The sequence below is a fragment of the Eleutherodactylus coqui genome, chromosome 5 (genome assembly GCF_035609145.1).
Source record: "Eleutherodactylus coqui strain aEleCoq1 chromosome 5, aEleCoq1.hap1, whole genome shotgun sequence".
Taxonomy (NCBI): Eukaryota; Metazoa; Chordata; class Amphibia; order Anura; family Eleutherodactylidae; genus Eleutherodactylus; species Eleutherodactylus coqui.
In genome coordinates this window covers 35,994,202-36,016,681 of record NC_089841.1, presented here as the reverse complement: position 1 = coordinate 36,016,681, position 22,480 = coordinate 35,994,202, and the positions used below count along the sequence as shown (strand labels likewise).

General features: G+C 44.6%; 1 protein-coding gene across 1 annotated transcript in view; it reads left to right on the top strand.

Moving 5' to 3' along the window:
- Positions 1-22,480, top strand: part of LOC136629222 (zinc finger protein 271-like) — a 41,177-nt gene that overhangs the window by 7,503 nt on the left and 11,194 nt on the right. Inside the window, exon 5 of the mRNA XM_066605398.1 lies at positions 1,437-2,262. Within this exon, the coding sequence (XP_066461495.1) occupies positions 1,437-2,262 (826 nt within the window). The remainder of the gene's footprint in view (positions 1-1,436; positions 2,263-22,480) is intronic.

Genomic DNA, 22,480 nt, shown 5'->3' with positions numbered 1-22,480 from the left:
AATTACAATAATTCCGTATTTAGGTGACTTTCTTATCATAGCAGACACATCAGAGATCATGGTTGATCATTTAAAACAGGTGAAGGTCTGGGATGGATTATTATGACAAACCTAACCTAGTGACAGGTACCCAAAGGTCTAGGCTGGCTGCACACAGCAAGCTGAAATTTATTGAAGGCCTGGAAGACTTTGCTAGGTCTCAGGCTGCCATAGAAAACAAATGGCATCCCACGACCTAGTCATGGGAGCTGATCGTGGGACAGAGGGAGATCCTCCTCTCTGCCCAACCACTTAAATGCTGCCATCGGCACTGAGTGTGGCATCTAAGTGGTTAAATAGGCAGGATTGGAGTTCTCCATTCCCAGTTGTTGCACTTAAAGTAATATTAAGCAGTTTCCTGGTACTCGCGAGCCATTCTCTTAAAAATCAACACGATTTTCTTGTGTTGTGACAATGCAACAAGTCGCATGTATGTGAAGCCCATGCTTTCCTATGGGTTCCTTCACATTTGCAATATTTTGTAGCATGCAACATTGCAAGTTGAAAACCTCCTGGGTTTCACGATATGCCCGCAACTTGTGACCTTTTGTAGCCCATGTTTCTCTATAGAGCCTTCCTCTCTGTTGCATCACATTGCTATGCAGCCTTGACAGTAGGAAATCCTACTGTCAAAACCCTAAGCTAAGCCCCAAGCTGTAGAAAAAAATGCATTCCATCACCTAAGAAGTGCTGTCAGCTCCGCTGCATTTTCTCTCCGGTCACCGGCAGTTTTCTTCAGGCATGTCTTCTAGCCAGGGATTGGTTCATCGAGCACTGGCTCTGATTGGCGAAGCGCTGTGGCGCTCAGCCAATCACAGCCATTTAAGCCATTCTGCAGCCCTAACTCCAAAAAAACCCATACATCACCTAAGAAGTACTTTCCGGGTCCGCTGCATCTTCTTCCCAGTCCCCAACACTGGTCTTCAGGCATTTCTTCTGGCTGGGGATTGGAAAATCCCTGCCTCCAGGAAGCGCTGCCTCTGATTGGATCGATGAAAGAATACCCGCCTCCACTGGCTCTGATTGGTTCATCGAGCACATCAGGGGCAACGCTTCCAGGAGAAGGTGATTTTCCAATCCCCAGCCAGAAGACATGCCTGAAGACCAGTGCCGAGGACCGGGGAGAAGATGCAGCGGAGCCGGACAGCGCTTTTTAGGTGATGTATGTTTTTTGGTGGTTTTTTTCCGCAGCTAGGGCTTGATTTTGGGGTAAGGCTTATATTTCAAGCCCCCACGCACCCCGAAAACACTCGCATGTGGTGCGACAAAGTCGCATGACTTTGTAGCACCACCGATGCGATATCACTGTGATTTTCTGGCGGCCATATCGTGTCGCCCATGTGAAATAAGCCTTACTGTTTATAATATATATAAGTAATAAGTTTTATTCTTGGCAGATGATGATATTAGGAGTTCAGAGGGCCGTCTGATATCTGCAGATTGTAAAGCTGAAGATTGTGGTGTCACAAAAGATACATATGAAAAATCTGCCATTATCCCAGGTATGCCTTCAGCCCTTCACAGCAAAGATCCATCATCTGATCCTTCTATACAGTTCTCATCTTCAGATTCAGCACAGGCTCGTAAGAAGAAAAGTCACAGAAAAGGAGCGCCTCAAAGAACTCACAGAGGAGAGAAGCTGTATTCATGTTCAGGATGTGGCAAATTGTTTACTAGGAAATCAAGTTTAGATCAACATCAAAGAATTCACACAGGGGAGAAACCATTTTCATGTCCAGAGTGTGGTAAATGTTTTAACCAGAGATCAACTTATGTTGAACATCAGAAAATTCACACAGAGGAGAGATCGTTTCCATGCCCAGAATGTGGTAAATGTTTTAAGCAGAAATCAGGTTTTGTTAAACATCAGAAAATTCACACAGTAGAGAGACCATTTTCATGCCCAGAGTGCGACATTTGTTTTAAGAGTAAATCACTTCTTCTTTCACATCAGAGAATTCATAGAGGGCAGATTCCATATTCATGCTCAGAATGTGGGAAATGCTTTACTCAGAAATCAGATGTTGTTAAACATCAGAGAATTCACACAGGAGAGAAGCCATATTCATGTGTGGATTGTGGGAAATGTTTTACAGAGAAATCAAATCTGGTTTCACATCAGAGAATTCACACAGGAGAGAAGCCATATTCATGTTCGGAATGTGGGAAATGTTTTACTCAGAAATCACAACAAATTAACCATCAAAGAACTCATGAAAGAAAGTAGCCTTTTTCTTTTTTTTAAATTAAGAAATAGTTCAAGAAAAAATACAACAAGAGGGCTTCATTCACAGCATTTTGTGCCACAGTTGTAGTGTTTTTTTCTGGTATTTTTACCTTTTTTTTTGCAAATACTTCTGTGCCGTAAAGCTCATCTTAACAAAAAATCTGTATATAAACAATTCTCCAAAAATAAATAGCTTATGGAAAAAAGCTTAAGAAATTTATGGTGTTTTTCCCACATTGCAGAAACATTCCCTGAGTAAATCCACATCAAAAACTTGCAAGGAAAATTGCACATGACTTTATTGCACATTTTTTTGCAAATTTTCACAGCGTGTTGCATTGCCATAAATGAAATGTGAAGAGAAAATTTGCCAATTTCCCGCTAGTGATAGAACACGCTGGAGATTTCAAAATCTACAGTATGATTGAAACACGCTACGGATTTCCTACACTATGAATGAATGAGGTGTAAAACATTATCCACTTACGTTGTACTGTGTTGGTACTCATTCTGCAGGTGAAATTCCACAAGAAATCCCCAATTTCTGAACACACCCCGATGGCTCCTGCACACGAGTCTGACGTGATAGTGTTCCCTTCGGAGCACAATCATGTGTTCTCGCAAGCATTTTTGTGCTGCTTGCTGTACTTTTTTTCACTGCCAGGCCCATTCACATTGGCTCAGCACACACCTGCACCATTTTTAAACTGCCTGAGTAACAGAATTAGTCTCCAGTGTTATTAACAGGTTTGCGTACAATTTTATGTAAATCTGGTACGCATTTGCCACCCCCATAGCCTTCTATGGAGGCTTGGGTGCGCACAAACATAGAGCATGTCGCTTATATTTTTGTGCACCCGGAGTTCGCAGGCAAAAACGCAGAATATGAGGGAACCCGTTGAAATCAATGGGTTCTATTGTCTGTGTTTTTGAGCACCTGTAAGAGTAACCTAGCAGTGGTTTCTGCACATTATCCCCTGGGGTTAATAGAGTTTACTTACAAAACTAATCAAAAGTGAGTCAAAAAGTGGTCAAAAGCAGAAGAGGCTGCTGGAACTAGTTTGTGGATGGTATGTGAAATTAATAGAGATGAGCGAACCTACTCGTTTCGAGTAATTACTCGACCGAGCACCGCGATTTTCGAGTACTTCAGTACTCGGGTGAAAAGATTCGGGGGGGCGGGGGGTAGCAGCGGGGAACAGGGGGGAGCCCTCTCTCTCTCCCTCTCCCCCCCACTCCCCGCTGCAACCCCCCACTCACCCACGGCGCCCCCTGAATCTTTTCGCCCGAGTACGGAAGTACTCGAAAATCGCGGCGCTCGGGCAAAAAAGGGGCGTGGCCGAGTAGGTTCGCTCATCTCTAGAAATTAACTAATATGTGCAACATAGAAAAGACCTTATTTGTGATTTGCAATAAAATGCTGGAGAAACATGTTGCACTTCTGTTAGTTGGACGATTATTATCATTGCTTTGCATTTCTCTGTATATGTCATGCAAATAGAAAAATGTTTCAGAAGAGCTTGGAGACATCACCTGAGTGTTTCTCACTGTGTTCTTCTCTGATGCATCGTATATATTAATAGGCATACCTGATCATTGAGGCTATGACACACTTTCAGTATCCCCTAAACTAAGTGATTACTCCAACACACCCATGTTACCGCCTCATATGGTGTTTTCCTTCTGCTGTGTTAGCGTATTAGCTATGCTTCAGGTATATTTTCAGGGAGCCAAATTCAAAGAGTTAATGCTCGTGGAAGCTTACAAATCACACAATTCTGAATGCGATAGGAAGTAGTCTGTCTTTATTTACTGCTGCATCTCGTTTTATAGCATTAAGTAAAACAACATATTCTTGGGAAACTAGTGCTGATAATGTCAAAGTCACCAATATTGATTTCTTGTACCACTTCGGCAAGGCTAAGATATTATGTCTGGAGTGCTCTAGTTAATGGAAAATCACAAGATTTATGATATAACGGACTGAAGCATATGAAATGGAGAAAAGATACAACATGGATACATATTTACTGCTCTCACATCCCCCTCCCTTTTTTTGTGAGCACTTTAATACTCTGGATGTATAATCTGTCCCTATTTCTACAACAGATGCTGCTTGTCCATTTGCCATGGAGTTGTCTCCTGATGGTAGGATGGTCCATGCTGCCTTACTATTTCTTAGTCCCCTGTCATGGCCCCATGTACTTTGGGAAGTCTAGAGTAGTAGAAGTGTATCACAATCTACACACGTTGGAAAGGAATAACTTGTGTAAGGTTAGCATATTCTCTATTGGTAGAAGCAACTGTTACACATGAGATTTTTATACTCTTTTGTGACAGGCGGTTGGTGGTTTTTGCACATAAGCAGAATATAGCAGAAGATCAAAAGGATAATAATATGTTTGACATTCCAGAGAATTGTTCATAATTCACCTGATTACACCCACGTAGGGCGGCCCCGTCCCTAAGGAGGCTCTATTCTAACCCTCGGGCTTCATTCCCACGAGTGTATATCGGCCATCTTTTTCATGGTCGGCCGATATACACTACCATATGGGGCGTAAAAGCTTGTGAAGGGGCGCACAAATCTAATGTTTGTGTGCCTGTTCACACGGCATGGGCCCTGGCGCATATACGCCGAGGCTGCCATGCCATTGAGCCGTCCCCTTCCCTTCTCCTCGCCGGCTCACCTCTTCTCTCCCCTCTGGCTGATTCCAATGGGAGGGGGCAGGACGAAGCAGAGCTAAGCTCCTCCCCGTCTTCTCCCATTGCTGGCTACAGACAAGGGGAGGGGTGGGAGCTTAGCTCTGCCCTGTCCTGCCCCCTCCCATTGGAATCAGCCGGAGAGGAGAAGAGAAGAGGGAGGGAGCTTAGCAGTCATGCTCCTAAACTCTCTCCCACCTCCCTTCTCCGGCCGCAGCGGCCAATATATACCGCCCCAAAAGATAGTTCCAGGACTATCTTTTAGGCCCAACTTAAAAACACCCCATGCTATATTGGCTGCCCAGGTGTTTTTATGTCGCGGGAATACAGCCATGTGATCTGATGCATTGGAATCCAATGAGTGTCTGTCTTACCTTTTTTCTTCCATTGGAAGTGATATCTTGCATATTTTTCTGAATAGATTCTGAATCATCGGTTCAGTTGAAATGACACCTTAAAATTCCTCACATCCATGATTGAATACCATCAATTGTACTTCTGTCCTGTAGTGCAGTTTCCTGAGTACCCTTAACATCCAACAGTAAAAAGTCAAGAGCCTGTGAGGTAGCGTTAAGAGCTCTTGCCTTATCACATGCTATACCATTTATCACCCTGCTATTAGTTGTTCCTAGTCTCCAGACCCCCACTATTGATGCTCCCCGAGATATCACTTCAGCACTACTCAGCAGTGTGGAAGGTCCCTCACAGGTTTCATCCAGCTGGCAGGATTCCCTTTTTCCTCTAAATTGTAGTTAGGTGTTTAATGCATGAGAATACCTAAGTGTGACTAAGTACAAAACATACTGGCATATGCCACTCTTGGGCAGCTGTAAGATAATTTAGCAGTACGGTGTGTTGGTTAGTAACAATCAATTAAGCTTGAATTGCATTATTTTGATTAACCAGCCGCAGAACTGAGATACTTGGATCATCTAGACATCTCAGTGGGACCTCCTGTCTGTATCTTCCACTAACTAATTCCTCATTTGTGATATGAATGAGCAAATAAACCATCATATTAGCCATGCCCATAGATATTACATGAGGCTTACGATTTGGCTTTGCCCAATTATCAGCAGCTTTCTTGAGTGTGTGTTCAGGGCTTACCATTTATGACAGACCATCATGTGGTAACACAAAAGTGGCATAGCTACAGCCATGTGATCTAAGATGCCAGACAACAGTTGTCCAAACGTACAAAGATTTGATCCAGCACCAATGTTTTTTTTTATAAAAAAATCTCTTCTTTATTTGGTACATATTTTAAAAATTCCCATGCGCCCAGGGATTAAAAGACAAGCTGATGCGTTTCGGCTGTTACACAGCCTTAATCATAACAGTTGTCCAAAGCCTAGGATACCCTATGTTATGGCCCATTTTTCATCCATGTTATGTTGTCCAACCTTGAAACCCATTTTTCTTTTTGTAATTTCAACAATGCATGGAGTCACCTAGTGTGTGCTTAACTTCCACACATTGTACGCATTTATAAGGTTACCCATTGCAATCCCCATAGGGGTGTGATTCGAAAACAGAGTCACCCTATAATTTGTGACTTCCACACATGTACATTTTGTCCAGGAGGGATAAAAGTCTATAGTGACACTTTTCCTGGGCAAATGGAATAATATGATGATCCCCAGTCTATGAGCAAATAAGAACCAACCAGGATCTCCACACATCATACACAACTCTATTCCATCCATCCTCATCCCCACACATCACACACACAACTCTATTCCATCCATCCTGATTCCCCACACATCACACACACAGCTCTACTCCATCCATCCTGATCCCCACACATCACACACACAGCTCTACTCTATCCATCCTGATCCTCACACACATCACACACACAGCTCTACTCTATCCATGCTAATCCCCACACACATCACACACAGCTCTACTCCATCCATCCTGATCCCCCACACATCACACACACAGCTCTACTCCATCCATCCTGATCCCCCACACATCACACACACAGCTCTACTCCATCCATCCTGATCCCCACACATCACACACAGTACTACTCCATCCATCCTGATCCACACACATCACACACAGCTCTACTCCATCCATCCTGACCCCCACACATCACACACACAGCTCTACTCCATCCATCCTGACCCCCACACATCACACACACAGCTTTACTCCATCCATCCTGATCCCCACACATCACACACACAGCACTACTCCATCCATCCTGACCCCCACACATCACACACACAGCTCTACCCCATCCATCCTGATCCTCCACACATCACACACACAGCTATACTCCATCCATCCTAACCCCCACACATCACACACACAGCTCTACTCCATCCATCCTGATCCCCCACACATCACACACACAGCTCTACTCCATCCATCCTGATCCCCACCGATCACACAAACAGCTCTACTCCATCCATCCCGATCCCCACACATCACACACACAGCTGTACTTCATCCATCCTGATCCCACACATCACACACACAGGTCTACTTCATCCATCCTGATCCCCACACATCACACACAGCACTACTCCATCCATCCTGATCTCCACACATCACACACACAGAGCTCTACCCCATCCATCCTGATCCCCCACACATCAGACACACAGCTCCACTCCATCCATCCTGATCCCCACACATCACACACACAGCTCTACCCCATCCATCCTGATCCCCCACACATCACACACACAGCTCTACTGCATCCATCCTGACCCCCACACATCACACAAACAGCTCTACTCCATCTATCCCGATCCCCACACATCACACACACAGCTGTACTTCATCCATCTTGATCCCACACATCACACACACAGCTCTACTCCATCCATCCTGATCCCCACACATCACACACACAGCTCTACTTCATCCATCCTGATCCCCACACATCACACACACAGCTCTACTCAATCCATACTGATGCCCACACAGCTTTACTCCATCCATCCTGATCCCCAGATATCACACAAACAGTTCTACTCCATCCATCCTGACCCACACACATCACACACACAGCTCTACTCCATCCATCCTGATCCCCACATATCACACAAACAGCTCTACTCCATCCACCCTGATCCCCACATATCACACACACAGCTCTACTCCATCTATCCCGATCCCCACACATCAGACACACAGCTCTACTCCATCCATCCTGATCCCCACACATCACACACACAGCTCCACTCCATCCATCCTGATCCCCACACATCACACACACAGCTCTACCACATCCATCCTGATCCCCACACATCACACACAGCACTACTCCATCCATCCTGATCTCCACACATCACACACACAGAGCTCTACCCCATCCATCCTGATCCCCCACACATCAGACACACAGCTCCACTCCATCCATCCTGATCCCCACACATCACACACACAGCTCTACCCCATCCATCCTGATCCCCCACACATCACACACACAGCTCTACTGCATCCATCCTGACCCCCACACATCACACAAACAGCTCTACTCCATCTATCCCGATCCCCACACATCACACACACAGCTGTACTTCATCCATCTTGATCCCACACATCACACACACAGCTCTACTCCATCCATCCTGATCCCCACACATCACACACACAGCTCTACTTCATCCATCCTGATCCCCACACATCACACACACAGCTCTACTCAATCCATACTGATGCCCACACAGCTTTACTCCATCCATCCTGATCCCCACATATCACACACACAGCTCTACTCCATCTATCCCGATCCCCACACATCAGACACACAGCTCTACTCCATCCATCCTGATCCCCACACATCACACACACAGCTCCACTCCATCCATCCTGATCCCCACACATCACACACACAGCTCTACCACATCCATCCTGATCCCCCACACATCACACACACAGCTCTACTCCATCTATACTGATGCCCACACAGCTTTACTCCATCCATCCTGATCCCCACATATCACACACACAGCTGTACTTCATCCATCCTGATCCCCACACATCACACACAGCACTACTCCATCCATCCTGATCTCCACACATCACACACACAGAGCTCTACCCCATCCATCCTGATCCCCCACACATCAGACACACAGCTCCACTCCATCCATCCTGATCCCCACACATCACACACACAGCTCTACCCCATCCATCCTGATCCCCCACACATCACACACACAGCTCTACTGCATCCATCCTGACCCCCACACATCACACAAACAGCTCTACTCCATCTATCCCGATCCCCACACATCACACACACAGCTGTACTTCATCCATCTTGATCCCACACATCACACACACAGCTCTACTCCATCCATCCTGATCCCCACACATCACACACACAGCTCTACCACATCCATCCTGATCCCCACACATCACACACACAGCTCTACTTCATCCATCCTGATCCCCACACATCACACACACAGCTCTACTCCATCTATCCCGATCCCCACACATCAGACACACAGCTCCACTCCATCCATCCTGATCCCCACACATCACACACACAGCTCCACTCCATCCATCCTGATCCCCACACATCACACACACAGCTCTACCACATCCATCCTGATCCCCCACACATCACACACACAGCTCTACTCCATCTATACTGATGCCCACACAGCTTTACTCCATCCATCCTGATCCCCACATATCACACACACAGCTGTACTTCATCCATCCTGATCCCACACATCACACACAGCTCTACTCCATCCATCCTGATCCCCCACACATCACACACACAGCTCTACTCCATCCATCCTGATCCCTCACACATCACACACATACAGCTCTACTCCATCCATCCTGACCCCCACACATCACACACACACAGCTCTGCTCCATCCATCCTGATCCCCACACATCACACACACAGCTCTGCTACATCTTAATCCCTTAAATTCATCCAGCAGGGATCACAAGCAGCACAGTAGAGTCTTGCAGACTCTGATCACACCCTGGTCATGTGATCCCCTGACACCTCCCATAAATGTGACTGATCATATGATGATGACATCATCACAGGTCCTGGAAGCTGCTGCTTTGCAGGTTGAAGTCTATGTATCCCCTGATGTCAGGTCAGTAGGGGGATGATTAACCCTGTCATGACTGCTCGTGGGAAGGATTAAGCCTTTCAGGAATGCTGGAGGGAGGCGAGTGTGTGTGTGTGATTTCCCCTTTACTACCACTAGCTGACGCTGCTGAAGTCCAGTGACATCTACAGAGTCGTGCTGCGGTCAGCGATTCGAACACGCAGCGACTGGAGAGCAGATGGAGCTGTGCCCTACAGGGGGCAGCATGGAGCTGCACACTATTGGTCAGGCTGCTATCACACTAGTGTTAGGGTCAGTTCAGGCTCTCAGTCTCTGCTTTTGGAGAAAACTTAACCAAAACAGAAAAGTAACCATTTTTTCCCCTCTTATTTTTGCTCTCTTTGGCAATTAGTCTCTCTTCCTCCTCCTTGGCAGTTTTGATCTTTGCTTTACATAATTTGCTTTTTTCCTTGTATGTTTTTAGCGCTTCTTCACTGTTTTCTTGTTTTAAAACTTAAATGCTATCTTTTTCTGCTCATAGCCCCCCTTTCGGTCTTGTCGAGCCACATTGATTTGCTTGTAGTTCTTTTATATTTAAAGGGTATGAACTGCTCACAGAAGGTGATTAGGATGTTTTTAAACTTCTCCTATTTGTTGCCTGTACAGTTATTTTTGAGGATGTTGTCCCAATTAATGTTACCAAGAGGAATTATGAGCTGATCAAATTTCGCTTTACTAAAGTTTATTTTTTTTGACGCTCCCTGATAAGGCTTCCTATTAAATGACAACTGGAAATTAATTATATGTTGGTCAGTATTTACCAAGTGTCCCTCAACCTGCACCCCCATGGTTCTGTCTGGTTTGTTAGTAATACGTCCAGAATGGTCCTCCCTCTAGTTGGCTCCTGCACTAGTTGGGTAAGGTAGTTATTAGAGATGGGCGAACGTACTCGGTAAGGACGATTTCGCAATCGAGCACCGCGATTTTCGAGTACTTCACTACTCAAGTGAAAAGTACTCGGGTGCGCTGTGGGTGAGCCCCGGGGGGTTGCAGCATACGGATTTAACATACAGATAAACCTCTCCCCCTTTCTGGTTCTGAATAGATTGTAACCCTGTAAATTCACTGCCCAATTGCACTTATCATCAAGCCATGTTTCCGTTATTCCTACTATATTGTAATTTTCTACAGAAATTCTCGCTTCAAACTCACCCACTTTACTGGTCAGACTTCCTGCATTTGTTGCCATATAATTTATACAGTTGTTATTCTTTATATTCGTTATGCTACTTACGGTCATATTAGCTGTTCTATCTGTACTATCCCCACCCCATGCTCGACCCTCATTCCCATTACTTGGTCTGCTCCAGACCTCCCTGATTTTTCCAGCTAATTCTTTCCTCTGCAAAGTTTGCACCTCAAACATCTCTAGTCCCTCTTAAAATTATAGCACCACATATTGTCACCTGAAAATGGCGCCAATCACTGTGCACCAAGAAATATTCTACAGTGTAAATATATTTTTATATTGGATTTTGTTTTTGTTTTCATTTTGTTTCCATTTAGGTTATACAATATAGAATCCTCTGCTGATATCTTCTATAAAAGATAATTTTACTGATTGAGCTGCCAAAGATGGAGAAGGACAGAAAGAAGATGGTGGAAAGTATATTAAATCACACCCTAGAGATAATCTTCCAGCTCACTGGAGAGGTGAGAGATTCTGATGATGTCACACTACATCACTTTTATGCATAAGGATAATATAGATGATGTCACTGAGAGGTGAGAGATTCTGATGATGTCACATTACATCACTCTCATCTATGGCAATAACAGATGATGTCACTGGAGATGGGGGAGATTCTGGTGATGTCACATCATATCATTTTATGGAGCGGAACAGGTATATTAAAGGGTTATGTTACGAGCTGCACACAGAGTGATTGACTGGTCATACAACATTTGTGTTAACATGACAAATTCTCATTTATTTGTTAACAAGCATAAGTATTTATACAGTTTTTAGAGAAAGACATTGGAAACAAGGCTGGAAGACGCATATGTGTACCTTATTAGAATTCACTTTTAACCATTGGTTATTAGAGCTGAGCACAAACAGTGAAATCTATCTATAGGTAGGACTTTCTTCCATGTCACACCCTGCCTGGATGTTAGTTGGTAAGTCCTGGGTTAACTGTCTCTAGAGTCACTAATTAGTTGTTTTTTTTATATATATATATGTATTCATATAAATAGTTAAAACTTGTAATTGGCAGTGTTTAGCAATCATTAGTCAATTAAGGTTTACATGAAGGATATAAATTTCATATGTGTTTTATATACATTCATCTATGCATCATATAGAGGTATACCTACATACACACATATAAATACATACGCATATAGAGTAAATTCACCCATAGAATTATATGGAGATATATACATATATAGGAATAGATTATGAAATTGCCCTAGGAATACTCCGGGCCATACAAACACAATTCTAATTGCCAAAGGCAAATAATACCCGTAGGTAACATCCCCTAAAATATCATCTAAATACTTTATTATTCAAAAAGACAAAGACAACCTTGAAAAAAATGTAAAATAATGGGGCAAATGATGGTAGCAAATGAAATGTGACCAGTAGTCATCAGTTAGTATCATGTGTGTAATTGTGCATATACACACTAAAACATAGGCCTGATAGGTTAACTTCCAAAAGCCTATGTAGAGAAAAATAAGTCAGCACTACCAAAACCCTATTAACAAAGCTTAAGAGAGGCTACAAAAGTGACCCTTTTCTGAGTCATCCTTCTAAGGATGTGAGACTCGCTTTCGAGAATGGGTATAGGAGGCAAGAGCGCCAACTATAGGTTCCCAAAGCTGGTCAACTCAAAGTCCTTAAACTGGTCCACGATTCTTGCCTCGTTCCTTCTGGAGGCTCAACTGCAGTAAGGTCATGAAGAGATATGTCACCTTTTGTGATGTATGTGCCCGGAACAAGACACCACGAGCTTGCCCTCTGGGTTTTCTACAACCACTGCCAATCCCATCCAGGCCTTGGGGATCTATATCAATGGACTTTATAGTGGACTTGTCCTCCTCGAAAAGAACGACCATCATCTTTGTTGTTGTGGACCGTCTTACGAAGATGGCTCACTTTGTCCCTATTGAAAAGATTCCCACCGCTGAGTTATTGATCTGGGAAGTTTTTTGACTACATGGTATTCCGGATAATATTGTCTCGGACAGAGGGGTTCAGTTCACCTCGAAGTTCTGGAGACATTTTTGCACGGCCCTGGGAATTACAGTGAGTCTCTCTTCTGCCTTTCATCCATAGTCTAACGGCCAGACTGAGAGAACTAACCCGATGCTGAAGCAATATCTCCACTGCTTTATATCCCATGTTCAGGATAACTCGGTGGATTATCTATCAACAGAGTTCACTTATAACAATGCCCAACACAGCTCAACCACCCAAAGACCATTATTTGCGAACCACGGGATACATCCTGCCTTTATTCCGGGCCTTACAATCAGCACCCCCGTCCTGACAGTCGACCACAAACTGGTTGCATGAGCTGAGATTCAGAGATAATTAAGAGACCTTGCAAGAAGCTCACGATGCCTACAAGAGAGTAGTGGACAGACATCGCCAAGCAGCCCCCACCTTCCAAGTGGGGGACAAGGTGTAGTTATCCACCAAAAATGTAAAATGCCACGTACCTTACCCCAAGCTTGGACAAAGATTAATTTGACCCTTCCCGATCACGATAAAGATCAAGATGGTATTCCAGTTGAAGCAACTGGACAACATGAAGGTGTATCCAGTCTTTCACTTATCCTTGCTAAAACCGTTCTACGAACACCCTTCTTGGAACACCTCCACCACTGAGGGTCCAAAGAGAAGACTCTTCCCCGCCTTGGACCCTCAGTGGAGTTTGTGGTGGACAAGATTTTGGACTCGAAAATCCATTGTTAAATGGAAGGGGTATAGCTCGGAGCAACATTCATGGTAATCGGCTAGCAACGTCCATGCTTCCAGGCTCACAAATAAGTTCCATCACAGGTACCTAGGAAAGCCAGTCCTTAGGATGTCCAGAGGCCATCCTACTATCAGGACTTAAACCCAGGACCTCCTGTTACCAGACCAGCAGCTCTCCCTGCTGAGCCATCCAAGCCTTTGGACAAATTCCTCTGCAAACCCTAGCCTTGTTTCTATGTTCCTGTTAACCCAGCTCCTACCTCCTGACCCCACCTCGGTCTTGATTGGACTACCTATAAAAGCCTGTCCTTGCCACCCCTTCAGTGCAAGATTATTTAGCCCTTTGCCTTTATCAAGTGTCACCTCCTAACCCTGCTCCTCTACTGCAAACGTGATTACCTGATAATGACTCCCAGCTTCCATCTGACTACGCTTCCTGCCTCATCCACCTGTACTGCAAATGTGATTACCCGATAACGACTCCAAGCTTCCATCTGACTACGCTTCCAGCCTAATCCATCTGTACTGCAAATGTGACTACCTGCTGCTGACCTCCAGCTTCCTCTTGACTACTCTCCAGTCCAACATGGCTGCTACACCTGCAGCTCCTATCCAGTGGCGGTAAGATGTTACAACATCATTCTCATCTATGGTAATAACAATTGATGTCACTAGAGAGAGTTGAGATTCTGATGATGTCACAATACATCATTCTTATCTATGGTAATAACTGATGATATGTCTGTCTGGAAATGTCTATAGTCATGTTTATTGATGTCTCTGCATATACAGGATTACATAATAGTGAAGAAGGCCTTCAGTGATTGCTATGGGGCCCCTTTCTGTGAAGGATGGGGAAGAGCCCTGAGTCCCATCACGGGGCCCCCACCTCACCCCCTTATACAGGAGGACATCAATGTACAGAAGATTCTAGAACTCGCCAACAAGATGATTGAGCTGCTGACTGGAGAGGTGACGCTGCAGGGAATGCTGGGACATTATACAGTAACAGCACTGGAGGCTTATGGGTGATGACTGTATATTGTGTTGTCAGGTTCCTATAAGGTGTCAGGATGTCGCTGTCTATTTCTCCATGGAGGAGTGGGAGTATTTAGAAGGACACAAGGATCTGTACAAGGACGCCATGATGGAGACCCACCAGCCGCTCACATTACCAGGTAATAGAAAGGACTAAATACCTGTGTCCTTTAGACCGCTTTCACACACGGGCGACAAAATCACGTGATTTTCTTGCGATGCGACAGCTCCAAATTGCATGTATGTGAAGCCAATGATTTCCAATGAGTTCTTTCACACGAGAAATGTTTTGTAGCCTGCTACACTGCGATGCGATGCAACTTTTACAGTAGAAAATCCTACTGTTTCCCCTAAAATGTGCCCTTGTTGCATGAAAAAAAAAAAAACAATACATCACCTAAGAGCCGCTGTCTGGCTTTTCCATGCGTCACTTCTGCATCTCCGCCACTTGTTTGAAGTCCTCCAGCATTGCTTTTTTTTATGAGTTTGAAAAACCTTGCCTCCAGAAAGCACTGCCTCTGATTGGCTGAGCCGCGGTGCTTGAGAACCAGTCAGAGCCAGTGCTTGATGAACCAGTGATTAGTTCATCAAGTGCTGGCTTTGATTGGCTGAGTGAGCGCTCAATGAACCAATTAGAGCTAGAGCTTTTTGGAGGCGGATATTTTCAAATTCTTGACCAGGAAGCAATGCCGGAGGACTTCAAACAAGTGTTGGAAATGCAAAGGAGACGCGCGGCGGAGCCAGACATTTTTGTTTTCTTTTCAGGCAGCTAGGGCTTATATTTCAAGCCCCCCCCCCCCCTCCGAAAATCCCAGCAGAAGAGCACTACAAAGTCGCGCAACTTTGTAGCCATTCGAAATCGTGATATCACCGCGAGAAAATGCAGCGATATCGCACAGAGCAGAGATGCAATATCACTGCGACTTTCTTGCAACTATATCACATCGCCTGTGTGGAAGCGACCTTAATCACTTCAATATCAGAGCTATGTTGGCCTTTTAGGACCACAGTGTCTTTTTTTTGTTTGTTTCTTTGCTTTTTTTTTGCATTGCCACATTCTGGAGGCCATACATGATTTTTTCCGTTAATGGAGTCATCATAACTTTTTTCTTTTTTGCCCGTCTACTTCTATTTTTGAATTTGATTTTTCTAGAGCTTCATGCAACAAATGTAACATCTTTTCACTTTTATTGGGGGGGGGGGGATGGAAGAAAGATCATAAAGGTTTTTTTTATTTGCTGTTTAAGGTTTTGCCGCTGACCGTGCAGTATAAATAATGTCTTGCCTTACTCTACGGGGCGGTACAGTTATGGTGATACCAAGTACATATATTCAGTGTATTCCTACTAATGTACAATAATAGAAAATGTAATTTCAAATATAGTGTTTGTTGTGTTCCAAGACCCAAAACTTCTTTATTTTAAATCGGTGTAACTGGGCATGTAGGTTTTGTATGAGGTTTTTCATTAGGTCTGGTTTGGGGTGCACATAATTTATTGATCACATTTTATATATGCTTTTTAATTTTTCCATCTTTTGTGTTTGGAATAAAAAAAAGTATATTTTAGGCCACAACTTTGCAATATAGCGATCGCAAGTTGGGGGCATTTCTTATGCTCCTTGCTGTCATAACATGCTGACGGTGTCCCACCATGGTGTTGCAGGGCACTGATTAGGTGACAGGGAAGCCCCTTTCCCACTATCTAACCACCAAGAAGCTGCAGCCATGCACTGTGGAATTTAAGGAGTTAAACAGCTGGAATCAGCATAGTCTCTAATCCCAACCATTGCAGCGGTATGTTGGCTGTATGTTCAGATTGCTTCCATCGTTGATGTTTTAAGCACAGCTTCTCAGCAAGTTACCATCCACTGGACAATAATTTGTGTTTAATTGTGGTAAGAGGGTAATTGTATGTAAAGAATGACTTCAGTGTCTGTCTGTGTTTCCTCCAGTTCCATCCAGTAAGAGAAGCCCACCAGAGAGATGTCCCCGTCCTCTTCTTCCACAGGACCACCAGGTAGATGGAGATGTCCCTCTGATCTGTAGAAGGGCTGTGATGGTCTTGTCTTCAGTCTTATTACTATATATGCTTTATGCTTATGTAATGAGAAAGGTGTAATGAAAAAAAGTTTGGTACAGTGGCTGATTGGCTGTCACGTGCACTCCCTTAAGGGAGGGTAGGAAGCTGACCAAACTGATATCTAAGGCCTCCTGTACATGGGCGGAATTTCCGTGGCGGGATTTCCCGCAGAATTTCCGCCCGTGCCCGCTGCCATAGGATTGCATTAGATAATGCAATCCTATGCAGTCAGCCGTGATTTGACCGCGTGATAACTCGCACGGTAAGCAAATCGCGGCATGTCCTATTTCTGTGTGAATGTCGCAGAGCCTGCATAGAAACGTCACACGTGACGCGCCAGCTCTGCACATGTGCGGCTGTACGCCAGCCGGCACATCGCAGTGCAGAGAGAGAAGACGCTGGATGGGTGAGTATAAAGTCAATACCGGGGCACATGTCGCATCTCGCTGCGAGAATTCTCTCAGCAGGATCTGACCCGGCCGTGTGCAGGCGGCCTAAGATAAAGCATCTTGGAATTGCTTTATGATTCCTCGCTCCATGATTCTTTGCTAGCTAGCTCATTCCTGATGAACTTGTCACGATTGACAGAGAAACGCGACGAACCGGAAATCATTGAACCGTTTTTGAATCTGAATCACTTTTGTATCTGACCTGTGTACTCCCTGATTCCAAGTAAAAATCTCTTTGGAAATCATTAAAAATCTAAGAATCCTAGATCTGAGTACTGATCCAGCAGGCTACACCATCAATACGAGAATCCCTTCCAATAACTTTGTATCTCGTATACATTGATTTCTCGGACGGTATAAAAGGAGACACTAACTCCAGTTGTTCTCCCTTGCCAATTTATGATCATGACATCCACCTCATTGAAGTTCTGAGAGATGTCTGCCTCACCATCCAGCAGTCTGAGGCTGACAGGGGAGCTTATACCCATCTAAGTGTCCCTTTACTAATCGGATTGGGTCACTTTGTCAATCATCGGCCATTATTGGATATTGGCCTGAATAGTTCTTTTTAAACACATTAATGCAGGTAACACCCTATTAGAGACTTTTTTACATCTCTGTGACATCGTCAAATATACCTATGTGGGGTGATTTCACCATAAAGTTGTTTGCTTGTGTTTTGTAAGCCCTAAGTTTTAATATATTGAGAAATTAGTACATTTAAAATTGTCTACGTAGCCGGCTCAAGGTTGACTCAGCCTTCCATCCTTCCGAGGTCGGTAAAATGAAGGCGCTGCGGAATACGTTGGCGTTATACAAATAACAAGTTAAGTACATCTGCTTTTCCTGCCATTATATTATTAGTGAACTTGCCTATCAATAATCCGTACTAATAATACTAAATAATATATTATGGAGCTCGAACTGCGAAAATTACTAGAACCCAAGAATCGAATGACCATGCTGAGGCAAGGAGGCAGCAACAAGCTCAAGGACAAGCTGCTCTTCAAGCAGTAGACACCCTGGAGCAGTCTCTGGCCCATCGAACGTTAGATTATGATCCTCACATGTCTCTTATAGCTACAGAGAAATCGAAGCAATCTCAGGTTGGCCAAACCCTAGATGCTGACCGTCATGCGTCTCTCAGAGCTAGAGATACATTGGAGCAATGTCAGGTCTGCAAAACTTTAGATGCTGACCGTCACACGTCTTCTAGAGCTACACAAAGCAATCTCAGTGCCACCAGACCTTAGATGCTGAGCATCTTGCATCACTTAGAGCTGGCAAGACATTGGAGCAATCTGAGGCCCGCCAGACCTTAGATGCTGAGCATCTTGCATCACTTAGAGCTGGCAAGACATTGGAGCAATCTGAGGCCCGCCAGACCTTAGATGCTGAGCATCATGCATTTCTTAGACCTGTGAGAACCCAGAGCAAACTCGGGCCCATCAGATTTTGGATGCTGAGCGTCATGCATCTCTGACAGCTGCAGGGTCGCTTGAAGACTCACAAAGATTGTGTGTTTTATTTGTTGAACAATAGTCAGAAAGGAGACATGCATTTGTATGTAGCACATGGGAGCCTTTTAATGATGCTGCATTTCATTATGACCCATTGATTGACTTTGTTAATCATCAATTAGCAATCATAGGAAGAATGAATCAAAAATATATAGGCATTGTAAAGCACTAAAATGGAAGGAGGAAACTGTTGATATCTGTTGTACTGGTGGGAGAATCCCGCTCCTATCACTAGGTGAGCCAGAGGAACCGCTGAAAACTCTTCTTTTGTATGATCGCAGTGAATCACAGCGTTTTTTAAATAGAGTTAGGAAATACAATACGTGCTTCCAGATGATATTTGCTGCAATTCCATCTTAAAACAGCATTTGCAATGCCGATTAATAAGGCTCAAGGGCAAACACTTAAGGTAGCAGGTGTACGTTTAGAAAAAGCATGTTTTTCTCATGGGCAACTGTATGTGGCGTGCTCACGTGTATACAGCCCACAAAACCATTATATCCTAACAAAAAAAAGGACTAGACCAAAATGTAGTGTACAGAACCGCTGACAGCACATTGCAGTTACATTCCTTTCACTATTTCAACTCTTTACATTTCAATATACAGCAAAACACAAATTATATAAAAAAATACAAATTCCACATGGACGAAGTCGCGGGTAACAAGCTAGTTGTATATATTCCTGAGAATATGCAGCTTCCCAGAGTTGTTTGTTGTGTTTCACCAACAGTTAGATTAACTCCTTAGTGACCACCAATACACCTTTTTATGACCTCACTAGATGGGACTTATTCCACATGGTTATCAACTGACGGCCTCATTATGGAATAAGAGTAAAAGAAATGAAAAAGGAGGGTGGAGCAAGACCCAGTGAGGGTAGTGGAATATTTATGGAGTACACAGAGTTTTCAATGATTGAGTATTTTGAATGGTGGAGGTGCTGCCAACCAGATGACGCTCCACCAGTGTGGGCGTAAGTGTAGCAAAAAGGATGTGAAAAGAACTGGTATGGAGGCGCAACACTCTAAGCTACTAGAAGATGTAGATCAAAGTCCAATGTGTGATGGTGAAAGCACTTCTTTTTTATTATTTTTTCAGAAATTAAAAACCAGCAATGGAATACGCGTTTCGGGGAAGAACCCCTTCGTCAGTTCGGCTGGATAGGACAACAGGATTCCTAGGGGTGACACGGTTTAACCAGGTTAAAGCACTTTTTTCTCCCCTGTCCTCCTGCACACAGGACCTCCGACACATCCTATATATCTTTGGAATCGTGTCACCCCTAGGAATCCTGTTGTCCTATCCAGCCGAACTGACGAAGGGGTTCTTCCCCGAAACGCGTATTCCATTGCTGGTTTTTAATTTCTGAAAAAATAATAAAAAAGAAGTGCTTTCACCATCACACATTGGACTTTGATCTACATCTTCTAGTAGCTTAGAGTGTTGCGCCTCCATACCAGTTCTTTTCACATCCTTTTCATTATGGAATAAAGCTCTGAGGTCTGTGCGGGTGACAGCTTCCTGCTATCAGCTGCCGGAGGTAACCGCTATCCTGGAGCTGTCCTGGGAGGCCGCGGGGAGCGACCCATGGTCACACGATCACCATTATCCAATAGATAACTTGCGATCACATAAAAGTGAATAAAAAGTAAAATAAAGTTAAAGTTTCAGCTCCCCTTACGGATCAGATCCATGAGGGGAGCTGAAAGTGCTCCCCTCTGTCCTGTATGATGTTCCATGGCGTTCTGTCCTTCTAAGACCTGACACCAGAATGCCAGTAGCCCAGTAGTTTTAAAATTTCCCTGCGCCCAGCTAGCATGAGTAGCCAAGAGCAGGCAAATGTCACCGGGGACCGTGGTATGCGATTCCCGGTCACATGATCACCGTTATCCAAGTGTAAAAAAAAAAGTTGAAAACGTTTTAGTTTCATTTTCCCTCAAGGATCATATCTGTGAGGGGAGAGGAAATTACGTACTTAAGGCCCCCAGCTTTATCCGCAGACCTTACCTTGGCTTCTGCGCACTTACCCGTTGCTAAAAGGGTATTTTAAAGTCTCCCTGCTCCTTGCTACCAAACATAGCTGAGAGCTTGGAGATTTCACAGGGAGCCACGGTATGCAGAAGCTGAGGAAGGCCCGGGAAATTTAAAATCTCCTTGCTCATGGCCACTGGAGAGCCTGAAGCAGTGACCAATGGCCACGGTGAGTGGTCCTTGGTCACATGATCGCTGTTATCGAATTCATAATGACGATCATGTTGAAGTTGAATCTCCCCTCTCCGATCCAATCGGTGAGAAGGGATGAAACTTCTTACTGGAGGCCTCCACAATTGAATCCCAACTAAATCCTCCTCTATGGACCTTCCCTGGTTTCTGTGCATGCACATGCCGGCAAAATGACAGACATATGCGCAGGAGCCGGGGAGGGCCCGGTAAATTTAAAATCTCTTTGCTCCTGGCTATCAAAGGCAGACAAGAGCCTATAGCAATGACCGGTGGCCTCGTTGAGCGCTCCCCGGTCACGTGCTAAAAAGGTAACGATCTACCTTAGGCCGCTTTCACACGATTCTGAATGTGTTTGATCGGTTGTAATACACGGATCAATCAAATGCATTAGCTCACATTAGTGGGTCGGAATCATGTAATCCACTCGCAGAAAACGGAACGCAGCATGTTCTATTTTATCGCGGATATCCACAACATACCTGCAGCCTATACGCAACTACATAGTGTAGGGGCTGCGGGTACCTGTATCATCGCTAAGTGACGGCACGGAAAATATAAACAATAAAAGGTGTACTGCGCATGACCGCCTGTGTGAGTACGCAGGTATGCGCAGTACATTACATGGCCGTACGCAGGGTCACAGCTGTGCTCACAGTTAGGATCCGCTGTGGGCTTCTGCAAGTGGATTCCACATCCGGTCGTGTGAGCCCAGCTTTATTCAGACCGCTACCTGTGTTACGTAATTTACAAGAAGCCTTGGGAACGCTCGCCTTCTTGCAGCTCCAGGAGCAGCTTGTTGAGCGCCTTCTGTGTGAGACCGCCGCACTGCAGCAACATTACGGAGCCTCACAGAGCGCCACTTCTTACACCCCGTCCCTGCCCGTCAATAAAACACCCCCAAAAAGCATGGGAGGAGGAGGGATACCCGGTTTTATTGCCCCATGTGCCCATCCCAGCTAGGCCTCTGTAATTACCCCTGTCTACAGACAGACCACACAGTTTACACTATTACTTTTATTTAACATTTAGGGGCCTGGAATTTATTCAGTTGTGCCCTGAAATCCAGTGGGTATTCCCTCCATTATAGGCCTAGCCATGTGTCTTATAAGTAGATTAGGGCTACAATAGGTATGTCTCTGAACACGGGACAAACAGTGGG